The sequence below is a fragment of the Diospyros lotus genome, chromosome 8 (assembly GCF_014633365.1).
Source record: "Diospyros lotus cultivar Yz01 chromosome 8, ASM1463336v1, whole genome shotgun sequence".
NCBI lineage: Eukaryota > Viridiplantae > Streptophyta > Magnoliopsida > Ericales > Ebenaceae > Diospyros > Diospyros lotus.
This window is the reverse complement of record NC_068345.1, coordinates 36,387,807-36,407,528: the sequence shown is the minus strand read 5'-3', so window position 1 is coordinate 36,407,528 and position 19,722 is coordinate 36,387,807. Positions and strand designations below refer to the sequence as shown.

At 35.0% G+C, this 19,722-nt stretch overlaps 3 protein-coding genes across 5 annotated transcripts; 2 read left to right on the top strand and 1 right to left on the bottom strand.

Moving 5' to 3' along the window:
* The first annotated feature begins 63 nt into the window (after positions 1-63).
* On the top strand, positions 64-3,066 carry LOC127808621 (transcription factor bHLH53-like). The gene is made up of 3 exons (XM_052347191.1): positions 64-135; positions 359-1,057; positions 1,150-3,066. Exons 1-3 carry the CDS (start codon positions 64-66, stop codon positions 1,354-1,356), a joined length of 978 nt encoding a protein of 325 aa, XP_052203151.1. The 3' UTR covers positions 1,357-3,066.
* Positions 3,067-3,525: 459 nt separating this feature from the next.
* On the top strand, positions 3,526-5,135 carry LOC127808620 (brassinosteroid LRR receptor kinase). The gene is made up of 3 exons (XM_052347189.1): positions 3,526-4,783; positions 4,878-5,058; positions 5,108-5,135. Exons 1-3 carry the CDS (start codon positions 3,526-3,528, stop codon positions 5,133-5,135), a joined length of 1,467 nt encoding a protein of 488 aa, XP_052203149.1.
* LOC127807825 (alpha N-terminal protein methyltransferase 1) lies at positions 4,021-19,316 on the bottom strand. Of its 3 annotated transcripts, XR_008024807.1 has the most exons (9): positions 18,971-19,316; positions 18,648-18,798; positions 17,585-17,643; positions 9,365-9,484; positions 8,628-8,729; positions 7,584-7,638; positions 6,901-6,998; positions 5,036-5,138; positions 4,021-4,271 (listed from the first exon to the last, which is right to left on the bottom strand). XR_008024807.1 is itself a non-coding variant. In XM_052345952.1 (8 exons), the coding sequence occupies exons 1-8, from the start codon at positions 19,217-19,219 to the stop codon at positions 5,776-5,778; spliced, it is 960 nt and encodes a 319-aa protein (XP_052201912.1). In that variant the 5' UTR covers positions 19,220-19,302; the 3' UTR covers positions 5,377-5,775. The 3 variants fall into 3 exon arrangements, 2 of the variants coding, with proteins under 2 accessions (XP_052201912.1, XP_052201913.1); XM_052345952.1 differs by lacking the exons at positions 4,021-4,271; positions 5,036-5,138 and adding an exon at positions 5,377-5,901 and having other exon boundaries at positions 18,971-19,302; XM_052345953.1 differs by lacking the exons at positions 4,021-4,271; positions 5,036-5,138 and adding an exon at positions 5,377-5,901 and having other exon boundaries at positions 18,648-18,792; positions 18,971-19,289.
* Positions 19,317-19,722: the final 406 nt, after the last annotated feature.

Sequence of the window (19,722 nt, the reverse complement as noted above, 5' to 3'; positions counted from 1 at the left end):
CTCTCTCTCTCTCTCTCTCTCTCTCTCTCTCTCTCATATATCACTGTTAGTTTTTGTAGTTCGATGATTTTGCTTTATCTTCAAAGACAAGTCCACTGTCATTCAACAAAGCGGAGGCTAAGGACAGTATCTCAGGTCTCTCTCTCTCTCTCTCTCTCTCTCATACCTAATGGCTTCTCTGTCTTTCTTTTTGTCTTTGGCTTCATCTCTCTCATGCTTGTCTTTTTTACATTCTCTTTACACACAAATCAACCTCTGCTCTTATTAATCTTCTTCATCCATCCACTTCCATAAATGAGTTCTTTTTTTGCTGAATTCAACATATAATTGCTGTTTCATACATTTTCATGATTTTCAGGTACCTTTATTTCTCATGGCTCTGAGCTTTTACTCCAACTGGGGGACACTTGAAAGTCTCGAACCCAAACCCGATTGCTTCCCTGCAGAAGCACAAGCAGAGCTGACAATGGAGCTTCTCGGCTTCCAAGACAATAATTTCCTCATTCAAGACAACGCTTGTCTCCACCAACATGATCATCACTTCCAACCCCCCGATCTCTCAATCTCTCAAAACTACAGCCATCTCCATCCATTCATCTCTCCACCATTTGAGTATAACTCGAACTTCCTCACCTCTGAACCGTTTCCACCCCCCGATTTCGAGCCCTATCTCTACCCAATGCGCCAAAAGATCTATGAAAATCATTCCTACTCAGACTTGGAGCCCCGTTTGTTTGATGGGTTTGTGCCAAATCCGCCTCTGCTGCCAGTCCATCATGTTCCTTGTCTGGATTTTCATAGTTCATCTGTGCTTTATAATTATTCTGGAAGCACCGAGTCGACTGCGAAGGAACCTATTAATGGAGGGAGCTTGTCGGCTCAGAGCATCGCCGCCCGGCAAAGGAGGAGGAAGATAACGGAGAAGACTCAACAACTTGGGAAGCTCATTCCTGGTGCCAACAGGATGAACACTGCCGAGATGTTTCAAGCCGCGTTCAAGTACGTCAAGTACATGCAGGCCCAAATTAGAATTCTTGACCAAATGGCGTCAATTCAGGTCCTTTAAACTATTTCTTTCCTTTTGTTCTTTCAAATTCAAAATGGTGTCTGATGTATATAACTTACTACATTGGTAACATACAAATGCAGGACGATAAAGAAGATCAGCACTCGCATAATCAAGAGCTCCAAGCTCTGGCCTCATCTCCGTGCATCCAAGAGAAGCTATACGCATCAGAGAAGTGCCTGGTTCCTTGCCAATTTGTTCAAACTCTAGCAAATGGCAGTGAGTTCCAGTTGAACTCTTTGATCGTAGAGGAACTTGATCAGTTCATTCTAACAAGCATGGCTGAATAGAAAGGAAACACAAGTTTACTTCTTCTTTCTTTTTTTTGTTCATGTTGTTGTCACGTTTCTTTTTTTTTTTTTTCTTTTCTTTCTTTCTTTTCCTTCTCCTGTTCATAGAAATTTTTGTTGTCTTTCTTAGTACTTCTCTGTTGTCCGTCTCAATTTATCTCATTTCTTGTGAATATATATTTTTCAAGAAATAAATTAGAGGAAGAGTTTTAGTATAATCTAATTTGAGTTGGAGCGGGGAGCCTACAGGAGAGCAGAGTAGCATGGATGAGGATTAGTATATTTCAACCTTTAATCTTTCGAAATTAAAACCATATATCATTTAACACTTGCATTTTATTTCTTCACACTCTTAAATTGAGGAAAAATGTATTTGTTGACGGAATTAACTTTAATAATAAGTTTAAATTTATTTTTTTAACTTAACATTAAAATGTTATCTTTCCTATTAAGATCTTAGTAATTAACAATTTTTATTTAACACACTATGATTGAATTCCTTGGAACACGATGAGATTGCCACGTGGCCTTCTTATAAGGAGATAGTTTGTTCTCCAATTTTCTTCATTCTATCAACATCAGCCTCCCACGTCTCCGCCTCTCTCTCTCTCTCTCTCTCTCTCTCTCTCTCTCAGTATTAGTTTTGTAGCTAGATAAGGTCCTGCTTGAGCTCCAAGTCTACTGGCATTCAACGAATGTATCTTTCTAAGGTGGTATATATCTCTCTAGTATCTAATGGCTTTCTGTCTTTCGATCTGTCTCTGACTTCATGTCTCTGCATCTCGCTAACTTCTCCCATGGCCACATGCCTTGTATTCTCTCCACACACAAATTAAATATCGTTTCTGTTCATCATTAATTAATTAATTAATCCAATGCATGAGTTTTGCAAAGGGAGGGAGGAGATTTGTGGTAACTTCAACCTTTAATGACTTCCACATAATTTCTTGATCTTCAGGTGATATATATATATATATATATATATACACCCTTGCTCATGGCTCTGAGCTTTCAATGCTCCAACTGGGGGACATTCCAAAGTTTCAACACACAAACGATTGCTTCCTAGAAGCACAACCAGAGCTGGCCATGGAGCTTCTTGGTTCCCAAGACAGTCCTTACCAACTCTTCCAGCCCAGCCATCCATCGATCTCTTCATCTCAGAAAATATATCTATGAAAATAATTCCTACTGGTAAGGCATAATGCATGCCCCATTTGTTCGATCAATCGTTTTGTGTCTAAACCGCCTCTGCTACCCGAATTCACCTGCCTGGATTTTCATAGTTCAACTGTACTTTATAATTAAAGCATTGAGTCAACTGCGAAGAAACCTATTAATGGAGGGAGCTTGTCGGCTCAGAGCATCGCCGCGCAGAACAGAACGAGGAGGAGAAAGGATAACAGAGAGAAGACTCAACAACTAGGGAATTAAGCTCATTCCCGGTTGCCACAAGGCTGAGATGTTTCAAGCTGCTTCATTTCCAGGCACAAGTTGGAATTCTTGAGCTGATGGCCTCAATTCAGGCCCTTAATTATGCATTTTCTAGTTCTCCCTGTACATAATCTACGGAATTTTTCTTTTTAATTTTCTTCTTTGAAATTCAATTCCAGTTTGGAACCAATCACATAATGGTATCTGATGATATAACTCACTGGCAATTAATATGCAAATGCAGGAAGATGAAGCAAAGACAGCAAGTGTGGCTGATTTTTGTTTTTTAGGTTTTCTGTTGTCATGTTGGTTGTTTTCCTTATCCACGTTACAGAAATTTTGTATTTTTAGAATACTCAACGGGGAAATTTTTTTGTTATTAAGCAAATTTTTGTTTCCTTATTTATTTAGCAAGAGAAATTAAACATGTCAAATAATAGGGGCATATAGTTAGACTTGAAAAGATAAAATTAATTAAATTAGCATGAATAGTGATATAGAGTGACGACAACACTCAAAAAGGTAATATTATTTTGAGCCTCTGTTGGTGGGGATAGTGAGGAGCCAAATACCAAAACTACCTTTCAGTTTCCAAAAAGATCATGTTAACCGCCAGATTAGGCTTCGTGGAAATATGGGGGGCAAACCACAGACAGTTAAAACTAAAATTCACACATCCCTTTTCAAAATCCAAAGTTTCAGTTCTTTCAGACAGACAATTCACACATCTTCTCTATGGCCTCCATTTCTGCAACTCCTCTTCATTTTCTCTTAATCTTTTCCGTTCTCTCAATCTCATCTTCCACCATCTTCTCTGCAACAGTGGTAGAAGACCTTAACAACTTGCACCCTCCTCCAGACTTCAACACAACAATTGCAAACAACTGCAAGAACAATCCATCTCTTAGATACTGCAATAATCTCACCCCCTTGAGCCTCCCTGAGATCTTCAAGTTCACCGTTGTTGCAAGCCATCTGTGCAATGAGTCGAAAAACCCTAACTGTGTGGAGTCATTCCCCAACATAAACCTCAAAAACCGTCCCAAAATCGTCCCACTGTATTTATCTTTCGACTTCTTCTGGAAGTACTGCCCCTTGACCATCATGTCAATCAACCTTGCCAACAACTCTTTGAAGGGCTACTTCCCTTCTGATATCTTTCATTGTTCCCAAATCCAGTCTCTTGACTTGAGCCACAATGACCTTTCTGGGGATCTCCCAATTCAGAACTTCTCTGTTCTCACCAACCTAACCTTCCTTAACTTGTCATACAATCACTTCTCAGAGAGTAAAATCTCCAATACCCAGTTCTTCAAACGGTTCAATTCTTCGAGTTTTGTTCATTCCGGCCTCGTCCCAGATCATGGAACGTTCAGGATCAAGGCTTTACTAGCGTTCATTGGTTTTCCAATCTTTGCGATTTTGGTGGTGGTCTGTTTGTGCTGGCTTTGCTTCCAGCGTCCAGATTTTCTACCTGGTGTCTTTGGCAGAAAACAAAAGTTTACACCGTCAATACTGAAGGCTGCAACAGATGGGTTTTCAAAAAGGAATCTGGTGGCCAAGGGCAAGGGAGTTCATATTTATAAAGGGCTGTTGAGGGATGGAAGTGAAGTGAGAGTAGAGATCTATCCTATGGATAACTTATCATCAAGAAAAGACCGGCAAATTTTCATTGCAGAATGCAGGATTCTTGTTCAGCTATGGCACAAGAACTTGGTTCAAGTGTTGGGTTGGTGCGATAATCGACGATTGAGGGCCATAGTTACAGAATGGATTGATGGAGAGGATATTGAAATGTGGCTGTCAAGGTCAGCTCCAACATGGAAGCAGAGAGTCAAAGCCTTGAAGGGTATAGTGGAAGGCATGTGTTACCTGCATGAAGAATGGCCTGAAGTTGGATATGATCTGAAGACAAGTAGCATACTGTTATCAGATGATCGAGAGCCCTTGATTTCAAGATTCAAAGTGAAAGATCGAACCAGATGCTCTCAGAGTAAAATCTAAAGCACCCTACTGGCTATTTTTCTGTAAATGTTATATCACTTTTCTCCAATTTGCATGTTTAGTTGGTTCTTGATTTGTTGCAGAGGTTTACAAGTTGGGAGTGTTGCTATTGGAGATGGTAACCAACAGAAGGCCCAGAGAAGAGTTTGAGAGGGGAGAAGCTGGTTTGCTTGAGTGGGCGAGAATGCATTTCCCTGAGAAAGTGCTGGAATTGATTGACAAGAGAATGAAGAAGACGGACCTTGTTCTTGATCAAGCTACACAGTTGATTCAACTGAGCTTAATGTGTGCTGATTTCTTGGGAGACCCACAGCCAGGATTGGTTCAGATCTCTGACATGATCACTGCAATTTATAACACTGCTGAAACTCACAACTCAAAAGTGTATGGAGATTGCACAACAGGACACAAACAAAAGCAATCAAGATGAAGTTCACAATGTGTTTATCAGATTATGGGAGACTATTGTGCAAAAGAGAGTTTATACATCATAAAAAGTGCAAATGCTTCAGTAAGTTCAGTTTCAGCAATTTGTCAATGACCCACAAGGGGAAAAATAATGCTTTACAGAATGCAAACACATGGAAAAAGACGCAATTGCAGAGTTCAGTATTTAAGTATGCAAACTGTAGCCAAAACAGTTGCAGTTACAACCTGCAAGAGCAGGAAAACAGGAGCACTTGTAATAGGGAGATACGCTATGTGGCTCCAGAATACACCATGAATAAGGGGGAGCAAACAAGCTCAATATTGCAGAATTGAGTAAGAGAACTGCAGGAAAGGGCAACAATAACAACATACCATGCCTTAAACCCACTAAGTAGTACTACCTACAAGCATTTAGATCACTAATCATCTCTATTCACCCTGAAATAATCTAGGGGCCACAAAAATGTGGCATGGTCCTCTTGCTTTTCAAGTATGTTCAAGCTATGAACTACAGATCCATTCATGACTATTTCAAGTCCAGCAAGAAATTCCTCACTTGATGATGCCTGGTCTATTTGCTTGCAGTTTAGGTCTGGTCCTACTTACACTCTTCGGCATATCAAGTGTTAAGGCGTATATCTTCACGGCAAACAAATCCTCAGGGAATCCCTTTTGGTCCTGTTTAGAGGCAATTTAAGCGTTAGAAAACAAAGGGGTTTACAATACGAGGTACAGGTCACATTCTGTGGCAATTGGCAAGGATGGTGCTTGGATGCAGCTTTGGCTAAAAAAGTAGTGGTCACCTGGGACCATGGTCATTAGTATACTTTGTCAGATCATGGAAAAAAATTATGAATGGTAGCTTTTAATGTCTTACAGACTAACTGATTAATCATAAACCAGAGGGATATCAAAAGATGGCACATAAAGTTGCACCTCTGCATATTTCTCCCATATTATGTCATAAGCAAGTAAGACAATTTAGCACAAAAATACAACATATAGCATTCAATATTTTTTCATAATTACATCATGAACTCAGTACTTCCATTGACATACTATGGCTCTTTCTATAAATTTACAGCTTAGCAGATGTCCAATGTCTTTTCCTTTTTGTAATCTATTTCTTCTCTACAACTTTGCTATTATGTCATAAGCAAGTAAGACAATTTAGCACAAAAATAAAACATATAGCATTCGATATTTTTTCATAATTACATCATGAACTCAGTACTTCCATTGACATACTATGGCCCTTTCTATAAATTTACAGCTTAGCAGATGTCCAATGTCTTTTCCTTTTTGTAATCTATTTCTTCTCTACGACTTTGCTCAGCAGTATATTTTTGTTTGCTTGACTTGTTCATTGGAGCATCATCAGCTTTGTGGCATGGAGAGAATGAAAACTTTAGGTCATCCATTTTTTTGCTACACTTGTCATGTACCTAGGTATCCTTTAGGCATTTTTCATCAATAATGCATGTCTTCCTTACACACTCAGAGAGAGAGAGAGAGAGAGAGAGAGGGACAAGAATTTGCAATGTTCTTCTATCTCATCTTTTCCTAATAAGCGCTTATCAGATAGTTAAAACTTAAAGAGAAAGTCTTCTAGGGGAATAATGTTTCACAGTCTGATTTGGACCAGAAGAAAGAAATAACAGCTCCGAGCTTGCTTACCTTTGATTTGTAAACATGCAATCCACAACGATTGAAAAGCTCCTTGAAGTATGAATCTGACCTTGTAACACTCCGATCTTCTTTATCCAACACAAATCCTGGAGAACATTTGATTTTCAGTTTAGCAGGCATTCATCTTTTAGAACCTTTAGAATTACCATACCCCACAAGCCAGCACTGGCTTGTAGGAATGCAAGACTGAAGTCATTGTATCATCATTTTCAACAAGTATAGGAAACAGCATGCCCAGCTAAAAAATAGCATAATGCTCTTCTAATTCAAAGCAAATGACCACAATAAAAGATGCATGCATCAAAGTACCACTGAAAACATATTATATGGACTAGGGTTTACACATAACCAGTGCAAGTACATCTCTTTCTCCAAGCCTGCCGAAAGTAGAAACCTCATTTCAAATTAAATGCTGGTTGCAGTTATGGTTACACTTGTCACACATCTAAAACACTACTTTCACACCTAGCACAAAAAGAACCTACTTTCTCAAAATATACCGATGCATATTGTACCATGATATTCTGAAATAGTATAAAATAACTCAAACAGAATGGTAAGGAAAGAAGGTAAATAAAAAACAAAATGACCTTATATACCATTAATAGATAAAAACAATATTGGTAAGAGTTATTCACAAGAGGTTAAAGAGGAGAGACAAAGAATGGTACCAGTTCTTGCAATGTTTTCTTTCAGCACAAAGAATCCACCAGGTTTCAGGCCATCCTGAATGTGAGACAAAAGTTCGGCTAATTAGAATTTACCATAAGTATTAAAGAAAATCACCTTACACAAACAGTTCAGCATGTAAATATGCTAATGTAAATTGTTACAAGAGAGAACTATGCAACCATGATGTATAAATATGCTGGTCCTTTAGGACATAGAGCTCCAAAACTCACTAATCCAATATTCTTGAGACTAAAGATTTCTGGTTACTGAACATGGCAATAAAGTGGGAAAATGGAAAATATAATTTTTTCCAAAAAGCTAAATTATGAGCACAGCGTCAAAGACCATCATTTAAGATATTATATGCTTCTTTTATGTTTAAATCTTTTGAGAAATTAAAGTCAAAATAGATTAATCACTGGTAAGCTTATTAGTTCATGAGACCCAACAGATGGCAGATTTTTTAAAATTCTACACAACGCATCAATAATGACTTTATGGCACAGGACAAACAGAGAAGGAGAATTTCCATCAGTTGGAGGCCACGATAGGAAAAAAGAAGACGAGAAGAAGAGGAGGTCCACAAGGCTGCTGGTCTCTGAGAATATGGGGCAATTCTCCGTGCTAATCTCACAAGTTGGCTGATCCAAGGAGAGCTAAAACTGCAGACACTAGCCCCTTGTGGAAATTTTAAAGCTGAAAACCAGTACCAGGAGAAGGAAAGACAGTATATTATCATTTCAAAGGTATCAGGTTTAGCAGTCTTGTCCATTGGAAAGATAATATAAGAATTCATTAGCTCTTATACTACACTCTCTACACTTGCCATTAACTAGCCATTTTATTCAAAAAGAAAGAGAAAAGGGAAAAGGAAAATAAATTATCAGGGTGTTGTCTGCTTCAAGGATAATAGTTAAAAAAATTAAAACCCTTTTTATCCCAATGATAAAATTCTAAAGCAGATACTTAATTGAGATGACACAAATCAAAGATATAATCAGAATTATTAAACTACAATTTGACATGATACATAAATAACTTACCTTGGCTCTCTTAAAGAATGAAACAAAATCATCATCTGTGAGATGCCCAATACACCACTGGACCCATATAACATCATACCTTGCAACATCAGGAGTAAATTCCTAAAAAAAAGAAAAGAAATCACCTTTATTTATAATATACATAACCAAAACATTGAAGTGTGATTTGGGTATGAAAATTATAAATGTTAAGCTTTGGGGCATCATACGGCAGATCAACCTAAATACAAAACATAGTTTCTTTAACACCAGTAATATAGAATACCTAGCCCAGTTAAACAGGATAAGTGGCAAACCTCACATTAAACAATGGTATTCTCCTGGAGAAGCCCTCACATAGAAAATTATTCTTCAATTTATGGCTTTCTATCATAAAGCATAAAATAACAAAAGGTAAAAAAAAAAAAGAAAGAGAATGTTGTGTTATACCCATACGTTTTCCTTATTTTTTAAAAGAAGGCTATAGCTGACAGAATCAAGCCTTTTCTTATCAATTCTCGTCTCCCCCACAAGAACTCAATTTTGGAGTAGAAACTAGATCTTCTTTACAAAGCTGCAGCCATAAGACTAAGCTGATACTGTTAATACTTAAGGACAACAATAATCAATGCTTCATAAATCAAATTTCAAGCGGGCAATATCCTAAAGACAATATCAATGGTGATCATTCACTGATAAAACCACAAGGATGCACTTGTATTCCTGTTCTAGGTAAGGAATTAATTTGAGCATATTACCTGAAGAGGGACACAATAGAAATTGGAGGCCTTATGGGAATCTAATACCATGAGGTTTTCAGGAGCCAAATTTTGACGGGCAGCCTCCAGGAAATGTGAGACAGGCTCAAGAAGATCAACCTGCATGAAAACATGCCATGTCAGCTGGGAAATTCTTTTAGTTCAAGATTCAAATCACATGCAAGTCATACGGTTCTGGATTTCTATTAAAATTTTAACCAAGATAAGCATTATAGGTAGAGTAGATCACAGCGATGCAATGATTCAATCACATCTCACTTATCAGCTTAAAATTAATTCCATTCATTGCATTCATTCCAGAAGAACTTCCAATACTGAAACTGTCCTGATGTTAAGATAACAAATTAATGCGCTTCATAGTTGCAAAAGTACTCTACAGTAACAAGTGAAGCTAAGTGATGTAGAACCTGAAAGCAATAACATAAGAATAACTCAAAAACTCAATATTCAGTATCAATAATCAAAGTCTGCCTAATAATACATCTCTAAATTTGTATAGACTGTAAATCCTCCTCAATTAGGAAACATACCAAAGACCAAAACTGTATCCTGACTAGGATTCCGTGACCCCAATCTAATTAGGATTCTATTAACTAATGGAAAGAAAAGAAATCAAAAGAAATTAGGAAACAACTAAAATAGAAATAAATAATTTAAATAAAATAAACAATATTAATTCCTAAACTCTACTCTTCTGTCCTACATCAGATCCATGCATATGGAAGGTCAAAGAAGTAACAAAGAGGACAGAACTTGACTTTGAGATCTCTAAGGATAGCACAATTAGATTTCGTAATCAACTTTGTGTGCATGATTACTTCGTGTCTTTCTTCATTTATTTATTTCACTTTCATAACGCATGTGTGCATGTTCTTAAACCAAAATACATATATATGCATATATTTAAAGGGAAATGTTAACCACTGCCCTAGGGCCAATGGTTAAGAAGTATTAAATACACTTATTTTTCAAACAATGCATATTTGTTATACCTCATTTTTAGATTGAAACATTTTTTATTGGCTTGTGCTAAAACAAATGCATTTATTATAACAAAACCAACCAATAGAAAATGTTTGGACCTAGAAATAAAGTATAATAAATGCGCATTATCTGAAAAATAAGTGCATTTTGGGGCTGTTCAAAACCCAAACCAACCCAACAACTTGAGCAACCAGCCCAGATTGATTCGGTTTTTATTTTAATTTGGGTTGGGTTGGTTCGGACTTTTTTGAAAAACTTTGATTTGGGATGGGTTGAGACTAATAAAAATTTTAATCCAGACTGATCCCATCCAACCCATACATTTATTATAACTAATATTTTCTAATATGTTAATTATTTAATAAAAGTTTAACAGTTCATTCTTTTTTAATATATATTTTATAATATATTATGAACTTTATATTGAACTTTTTTCCCATTTAATTATGCATAATATAGTCATTTAGTAAAATTAAATTATAGGTAATCTTTTTTTTTTCGCTTCAACACAACTTGATAATTACATTATGAGCAATAATTAAAGAGGGATGGCCAACCCAAAAAACCAACCCCACTCAATTTTTTATGGTTTGGGTTAGCTGGGTTGTAAATATTTGCATTGGATGGTCTAGGTTAAGATTCATAAAAAAATTCTTGGGTTGGGTTTGGGTTGATGTACACCCCTAGTGCATTTAATATTTCTTAATCATATTTAAATTACTAGTATGTTTTCCTATCCTTCAATTCACATTCTTTTATTATTCTATTTATATACATATTTATTTCACAGAATATTTGGGGCATTTATATTTACCTTAAGATAGAAGTCTAGCTCCTTACACTCTCAAATACTCAACCATTCCTCCCCCCAAAATATGCAACATAACACAAAAGGGATAGACCTCCAAACATGGTGTTCAGTCATACATAGGCATGTTCATCTGCATGAGTACAAAACTCCATCACAACCAGTGGCATCACTGGCTACACACCAAAAAGGCTAAAAAGCATGCACCAAATGTAGCAAGCCACAGAAAAGTGAAGAAGAAGATGGTCCCCCCCCCCCGGCGATTAGTGGTTAATTTTATAAAATCTTGTTATAATTATAACCCCTGTTTTGATTTTAAATTGGTTTAATTGAATAGTTATTTACAATATATAATATATATCTATAATATATAAACATAATACATATATATATATATCCATATAAGTGCACCCCATGTGTGCATATCATATAATCGTGCATAATATATAATATATTAATATCACATATGTTCATGCGTGAAGCAGGGTTTGCTTGGAGGATAAAATCATTAAAATTGCATTTGAAGCCCAATTTAGAAGACCCAGCAAGGAAGGCCCACATTTAATTGCAAATTAGAATGAAGAAATGGCCCAGTACATGTCCATTAAATTGAAGGCCCAAGGCCCAGCACATGTTTAAGGCCCAATTTGAGCAAACCCATGGAAGACATCATTTGGAGAAGGCCCAATCATTTTTTTTAATCCTAATGAAGATAAAAAACCCAATTGTAGAAATTTATTTATTTATTTATTTATTTTTAAATATTTGTTTTATGAGTGCTTTATTATGTGTGTTTTTTAGCTAAAATTTATTTAACTTTAAGTGTGTATTTTAGCTAAAATCCATTTAACTTTAGGTGTGTATTATAGTTAAAATCCATTTAACTTTAAGTGTGTGAGTGCCTATTAGATATAATTATGTCTAGTTGAATAATTGAAATTGTGTGGTTTGTATTGCATCTTGTGGGCTATAAATAGCTTACTTGGTTGCACTTGTAAGGGTGATTATTATTCTTGAATCAAAGTTTAGTTGTTTTCTTATAATTATCTCTTTGAGAATTGCTTTTGTTTTCTCTTATTTTCTCTTGTGATCTTACTTTCTTTCTTTCTTCTTTTAATTCTTATGTCATTTATTGTTACTTTATTATCCACCGCCTAAGGGATTCGATTAATTTAGATTTATCACTGTAACAAGTGCTCTTTGTTAAGATAGCTGAGTAAGGAGTACTTTTTGTACTCTTGAGACGCATCTATTTATTATACAACTTGCAGGATTTTTCCTGGTTGTGTTCCTAAAAAAAAAAAAATTAATTAATTAAAAAAAAATGTGGAATGTTGTTAGGCAAGTCTATGATAAGATGGCTGAATAAGGTACTCTTGAGACGCATTTTATTTATCTTATGACTTGCATGAAATTTTTATTTTTGCGTGAAAATATAAATATATATATATGGTATGCTCATTTGTTTGTTTGAGTTTTAACAGTTCACAATAAATCTATGGACTTGTAGAGTTACAGGTATTCCTAACAACCCTATTTTATTACTGCAATTCAAGTTGGGGGGTGTAAGGTCAGTTATGAATTATCTGGTTCATGTTTAACTTCGAGTTTGCTATTACTTGCTTGTAGTCTTGTGTGAATTGATTATCTTTATCTGCTCTTATTAAAAAAAAAAAAAAATTGTGTGTTTTAAATAACGTTATTCCTAAAGCTTTGGAGTTATGCACTGATAGCTGGTTAAGTTTGTAATACGAAACATGAATACATTGATTTCTTATTTGAAAACGTATATGCATTAGAACAACTAATTTGCATTCATCAGGTATTCAAAATTTAAAAATTGGTTATCGGTTATAAAGTCGAAGGTAACAGTAATTAGCTGATTAGTACATTGTATGATCTCTCAACAGAAGTGAAGACTATTACCCAAGTGAATGGTTGAGCCTAATAACCGTTAATTCTGAGTGAAATAACACTTACTCTAAATATGCTTTATTGTTTATCTCATCTTTTAATAACTTCAAAACATCAATTCGCTTTGAATGTCTAGTATGATAGTAGATGAATTTGACTGGTTTTAAACTTCGAATTAGATGACTGATTAACATCGTTTTGTAAAAGCATGATAGAGGGATCAATTTCTTTCATTTTGTGCCTATTAACCTTTTTCTTTCTTTAAATTAACCTCCCTTGCTAGCCCATTTGAGCTATTTGTAGTACAATTCCTTTCATTACCCTCATTTAACCCATAACCATATGAATTTTGTCCAACCTGGTGTGTTTTTATTTTTAGGAATTAGTCTATCTAGCTATTTTCAAAAAAAGAAAAAAAAAAGTGAAAAAAAGAAGGGAAATTCTATTTAGCTATTCAGCACAATTGTTTCAAAATAAATGCTGAAAAAAAAATTTCCCGATACACCCTTTGCGCACTCTACATTTTCTTTGACAACCCGTATTAACCTCATAGCCCCATTACAACCCGGTCTAGTCCCTCTTGATGCTATAAATCATGTGATCTCAGAATTCGAGTTTAGAGTAGGGAATCATGTTTAAATTCAGAAGCTATTCATTTAGGGCATTATTCCAGTCATGAAGCTATGTTAATTTCCCTATTCTTTCCAGAAAATACGTTCCTTGTATTTGGAATGACACCGAGTTTTGAACTTGTTCTACATTTACTCTTATAACGGTGCACCCTTTGTGTGTACACCTGAGGAATCCTTTTTATTGGAGAGAACATCCATAGTAAGGTTTAAAGTCAAAACTTCGAGGGAGCAAGTCTGTGTGTTGGTTATCCTAATTGTCATTCCTGAGATTGTATGACCTTTAACCAAAAATCTGATTTAGAATGCTAAATTACTTATTCGATTTTATGCATTTTGGTTTCGAATTTGAAATTTTTACATTCATACAGTTATTGTGAATAAATTTTGACAGGTGTATGGTCTGATTGCTAAGGGACTAGCAATGTTTAAGTTGAGGGGTATGATTAGTGGTTAATTTTGTAAAATTTTGTTATAATTATAACCCCTGTTTTGATTTTAAATTGATTTAATTGAATAGCTATTTACAATATATATAAATATATATAATATATATCTATAATATATAATATAATATATAAACATAATACATATATATATATATCAATATAAGTGCACCCCATGGGTGCATATCATATAATCATGCATAATATATAATATATTAATTTCACATATGTTCATGCTTGAAGCAGGGCTTGCTTGGAGGATTAAATCATTAAAATTACAATTGAAGACCAATTTAGAAGACCTAGCAAGAAAAGCCCACATTTAATTGCAAGTTAGAATGAAGAAATGGCCCAGCACATGCCCATTAAATTGAAGGCCCAAGGCTCAGCACATGTTTAAGGCCCAACTTAAGCAAACCCATGGAAGACATCATTTGGAGAAGGCCCAATCATTTTTTTTAATCCTAATGAAGATAAAAAAAAACCCAATTGTAGAAATTTATTTATTTATTTTTTTAAAATATTTGTTTTATGAGTGCTTTATTATGTGTGTTTTTTAGCTAAAATCCATTTAACTTTAGGTGTGTATTATAGCTAAAATAAATTTAACTTTAAGTGTGTGAGTGCCCATTAGATATAATTATGTCTAATTGAATAATAAAATTGTGTGGTTTGTATTGCATCTTGTGAGCTATAAATAGCTCACTTGGATGCACTTGTAAGGGTGATTATTATTCTTGAATCAAAGCTTAGTTGTTTTCTTAAAATTCTCTCTTTGAGAATTACTTTTATTCTCTCTTATTTTCTCTATTGTTTTCTCTTGTGATCTTACTTTCTTTCTTTCTTCTCTTGAATTCTTATGTCATTTATTGTTACTTTATTATCCACCGCCTAAATGGCCGATTAATTTCTGCCTTTAAATTTCTGCAATTTTAATTCCTGTCATTTAAATTCTGTTATTTAAATTACGTCATTTAAATTCTTGTCAATTAACTTTTAAATGGAGATGAGTAGCTAAATCCAATCTTGGATTAAGGCAATGACAGTGTCCAACGCCAATGATTCCCCAAAAAAGCTGCACTTTAAATGAGTGAGATTAATTTAAATTTCAGTATGAGTGTGTATTAATTATTGAGAAATCACTAGGTTTGGATTGGAGCGTAAGTCTAACTTAGAGCTTTCATGCCACGCATGAGAGTTACTAGAACTGGAAACGCTATCATACCCAAACCCGGATGATTAATTTAGTTATTTTGTGTATTAATTGCAATTGAATTTATGGTAGTTGCTTAAATTAGAATCCCGCATATCATGTATGGGGATTGCTTAAACTAGAACATCATCATCTCTAATTGCATTTAATAACAAATCCTCATATCTTGAAATTAAATTAATGTTGCTAATCTTTTCTGCTAAAATTTAGGAATCAACGGGTTGGTGCTGAAATTGTCTTATCTCAAGTGCTATCCAATTTCATATTCTCACATTCAGTATTTATTTCAACTTCTGTCTTGCTTTATTTCCTAGTATTTGTTATCTAAAAACCATAAAAAAATCTTGTTGCCAATTCGTTCAAATGCGTGTGCGTGTGTTTGACATTCTTTTTCTTTTGTCATAAATAAATCTCTTAGTGGACGACCTGGACTCATCTAGAAAATATAAATTTAAATTTGGATTACAACTGCACTCGTACACTGATGAGAGTGCAGCCACCCCCCACCTTCTCACAGTCACACAGATAGTACCATTCTATTATGACTTGATCCCATTATTTATATTATCAAGTCAAAATAGAATGAAGCAAATTTGTGCAAACAATAAGGCCACTTGGGGAGAATTTTTTATTTCCACAAGATTCTCACACGAAAATCTACTCTACTTTTATCACGCGACATCTGACAATGATAGAATTTTAAAGACTTCTCCATTTGTTGAACACTAGACCCAGTTTTCTTCTCCCTACCCAATCCTTGAAGGCCCTTTAAGCAAGTCCCCCCCCCCCAAAAAAAAAAAAATCTATTATTGGATCAGATTTCTAGTCTTGAAGATTATGCTTAATTTGAAAAGACTACACACACAACAGTGCTAGACATGAGTGAAAAGCTATTGTTTACAAAAGTTATTATTTCTCCACACTTAAGTCTTGTTTTTCTTATTCTATACTTTCCTAATTAAAAGAAAAAGGCAAAGAAACATGTTCCAAACATCTATGAAGAGGACAAAGGTCATATCATGATGGGTAGATTGTCTTGAATAATACATGTTAAAATGCTTGAGGCTGGCTTACCTTGAATGATATTGGAAAGTGTTTTTGATGTTAAATCTATTAAATCATAGCAGCAATTCAGTTATAAACTGCTTTATCAAGCCATCTAAAAACTTGAGTGAGACAAGATAATGGCAAGATTCCAGGGACATAGAATATTGCATTTGCATAAGAAAAAGTTATATACATCATTGATAATGTGAGGAGAAGAAGTGTGCAACTAAAATTGAGAAAGTGAAAAAAATAAAAAAGCAATAAAATCAAGAAACTGAGAGATGTGGCTTCATCGAGTTCAATAAAGTATTGTGAATATATGGGCATTCTCTACTGCAGTTTAATTAATAATCGTGAAAAAGAAAACATTATATACTAATTAAAAAACAAAGTATAACATTTAAGCTTTATTTATACTAATATGAAGAGACAGGTACATTAAAAAGAAAAAGTGGCATCCTTCGCGGCTCCCTGCTTTGTGAAATAAACCAAAATCAACATAACACATATTCATTGTCCACTTGCTCCTAAAATTTCTCGTATCCAGTAAATTTCGGGCATTCACATTCTTACCAAGATGTTTGGACCTAATTAGCCAGTGATGTTGTCAACCAAGATACTCATGAACAAGCTTAAGTAAAAGATGTGCCGCTTTGCAGCTATATATGCTTGAGATGGAAAGGGATGAGATATCATATACAATTTCATTCTTTGGCATGGATTTGAATGGTCAATGTGACCTTTAAAAGTCAATTGACATTTTGAATGCCGTGTCACCAACCCAAACTTGGTTAGGATAAGGTGCAATTGATGATGATGATGAATGGTAAATTGCATTTGTCAAAGCAAGTTAAAATATTGTTCATACGTATTACACGACTAGCAGAATGGTCTGCTTAAAATTAGTACACATATAACCTAATATTAAACACAGGCATATGTTGATAGTCAATTGCAAACAGGTAAAGGTGCATCTTGCATGGGATAGTAATTCAGTTCATTCCAAAATGATCACAGTAAATGCATTTTCAGTCAAAGGGGCAATAAGGAATTGAAAGTGTTGCAAACTCACAGTTTGAAGGATGCCATATCAAAACTACTAACAATAAGATGAGAAGAAAGAGAATAAAATTAAATTAAAAAAGGAGTTAGTATCACCTCATTAAAGTATCTTATCAGAAGATTCTTTGTAATCCTTCCAATGCCAGCACCACAATCTAAAGAATTTTCAATAAATGTAAAATTTTAAAATTGATCAGATGCCCCACACACACACACAAACATTCAGATAATTAAGTATATTTCATAACCAAATTTAAACTAAAGGTAAGCAAAGCATTTGAACCAAAAAAAAAAAAAAGTGTACATTGAAAATGTTTGAAATTTATTAATCCCTATTTTGAAAGACTCCACTAAGAAATTCATATTTCAACTTTATCATTCTGAAATACTTGTAGGGGAAAAGACATACAAAAAGAATACTTACCATTTTGGAACTTTCAGATGTCTTTCACAGGCACTAGAATTGCTCAATATAATTTAATTGGTAAGTTGGGCATATAAAAGCACTGTTGTGCAGTCATTACAAATATTGGTGCAATTTACAAACATAATCATCAAAAGTAGCAAATTTATAGCATCTAAACGCTTTGATGCAAACAAACACTCACCTTCAATTAACCAATCAAAAAGTTAACATAATCAAATTCACAAAAACATATTCTCGATGCAAGGTCAGCAAAAGTTTTTCTTGTATTGCATTTGCAGTATGTAAGATCTTAGGGCAATAAACATCCTTATTTCCTTTGTCTTTTAAATTCTTCTCACGGTCACAAGAAGGAATCCACACTCGAGGCCCTTGTCCTACACAGAATTTTCAGAAAATGCAGTGTGTTCAAGATGTATCAACAGTATTCTTTATGCACACAGTTGGAGGTGATTCTAGTAACTAAGGGAGTCTTCTGCGAAGTATGGTAAACACATTAAGTGCCAGGAAATCAAAGGTCAGTCGATGAGAGTTGAAAACCTCAGGAAAACAAATACAAAATATCCTACTTGAAGAGGTGAAGAAGCTGACTGCTTGTTGATGATGGAAGAAACTCTATATAACAGCAGTCAAACCATAAAGATCAACTAAAAACAAGAGCCACGAACACGTATAGGGTAGGAAGGGGCAAATTAATACACATAAGTTAGAGCATAAAGTAGCCATTTTTCTTACCAAGCGCAACAAGATGCCGGTTTCTTCCGCCATCAGGGAATCGATCAGCCAAAAGGGTATTGAGAAATGCTTCACTGCCCTTTATATCAGGCTCATTCACATGCCCATATCCACCCAGCACTCCATCCACTGAAGCCTCCACACCCTTTTTCTCCCAAAAGAACACCAAACCAATAAACCAACCAATCAAAAAACGCATCCGTCGAAAATAGATGAAGGGGTTTAAACGGGTTTTCTTCTCGCTTGACAATAAGCGACCAACCAACAACAAATAGATACATAGAAATAGAAGCAAGGATTTAAATGGGGCTTCTTCATCTTACTTGCCAATAAGCGACGCCTTCGGTGTACCATTGGGTCTTCTTCTGGTGGTCTCCGACCTCTTGCTCCCACATCTCCTCGGCGTTCTTGAACTGGCGGCCGTCGGAATCCAAGCCGGAGCCGTCCATCTCGCAACGCACACTCCCTCCCACTGCGACTCCGGGGAATCCAATCGAATTATCCACTCCGCCGGAGCTGTACTTATGAAAAGGTTGAGCCAATCCCAATTGGTGAGGATTTTTTAGCATCATAGCAGTTGAGCACCACCCCGCGCGAGACGATTTGGTTAAAGGTATTGACTTTATTTTTTTTTGCCTTTTTTTATGACCTAGATTTCATGTTTCCCACTATTAACTTTGAGAGAGAGTGACTTTTATCTCCTATTTTGCCTTTCATATAAATTTAGATTCAATTATAATTTATACATATTTAAAGTAGATATTGAGAAATCTGTCCTCCATAAATCCTCATTTATGTCATGAATTAGAAGACTCGAATGAATATAACACATCAAAAATCTATCTTTATAAGAATTCGAACCTTCAATACTCATTTAAACCTTCTAATATTTCATCGTTGTACTATACTTATACTTATGGGGGCAAGTATTGACTTTATTAGCTAGCATTGTAATTGGTAATAAAGAAAAACATCTTTAAAATAAAGTTTAGAAGCTTAACGAAAAAATTTAGACAAAATACATATTTTAATATTTATATATATTAATTATAGTTTAAGGGTGTACTTATAATAA

Coding starts and splice junctions, on each gene's coding strand:
- LOC127808621 (XM_052347191.1), top strand. CDS start 64: ATGATTTTGCTTTATCTTCAAAGACAAGTCCACTGTCATTCAACAAAG. Junction 136..358: donor GGCTAAGGACAGTATCTCAG/GTCTCTCTCTCT, acceptor CATGATTTTCAG/GTACCTTTATTTCTCATGGC. Junction 1,058..1,149: donor ACCAAATGGCGTCAATTCAG/GTCCTTTAAACT, acceptor ATACAAATGCAG/GACGATAAAGAAGATCAGCA.
- LOC127807825 (XM_052345952.1), bottom strand. CDS start 19,219: ATGATGCTAAAAAATCCTCACCAATTGGGATTGGCTCAACCTTTTCAT. Junction 8,730..9,364: donor TCTATTGTGTCCCTCTTCAG/GTAATATGCTCA, acceptor TCTTTTTTTTAG/GAATTTACTCCTGATGTTGC. Junction 6,999..7,583: donor AGAAAACATTGCAAGAACTG/GTACCATTCTTT, acceptor AATGTTCTCCAG/GATTTGTGTTGGATAAAGAA.
- LOC127808620 (XM_052347189.1), top strand. CDS start 3,526: ATGGCCTCCATTTCTGCAACTCCTCTTCATTTTCTCTTAATCTTTTCC. Junction 4,784..4,877: donor TCGAACCAGATGCTCTCAGA/GTAAAATCTAAA, acceptor GATTTGTTGCAG/AGGTTTACAAGTTGGGAGTG. Junction 5,059..5,107: donor GTTCTTGATCAAGCTACACA/GTTGATTCAACT, acceptor GGAGACCCACAG/CCAGGATTGGTTCAGATCTC.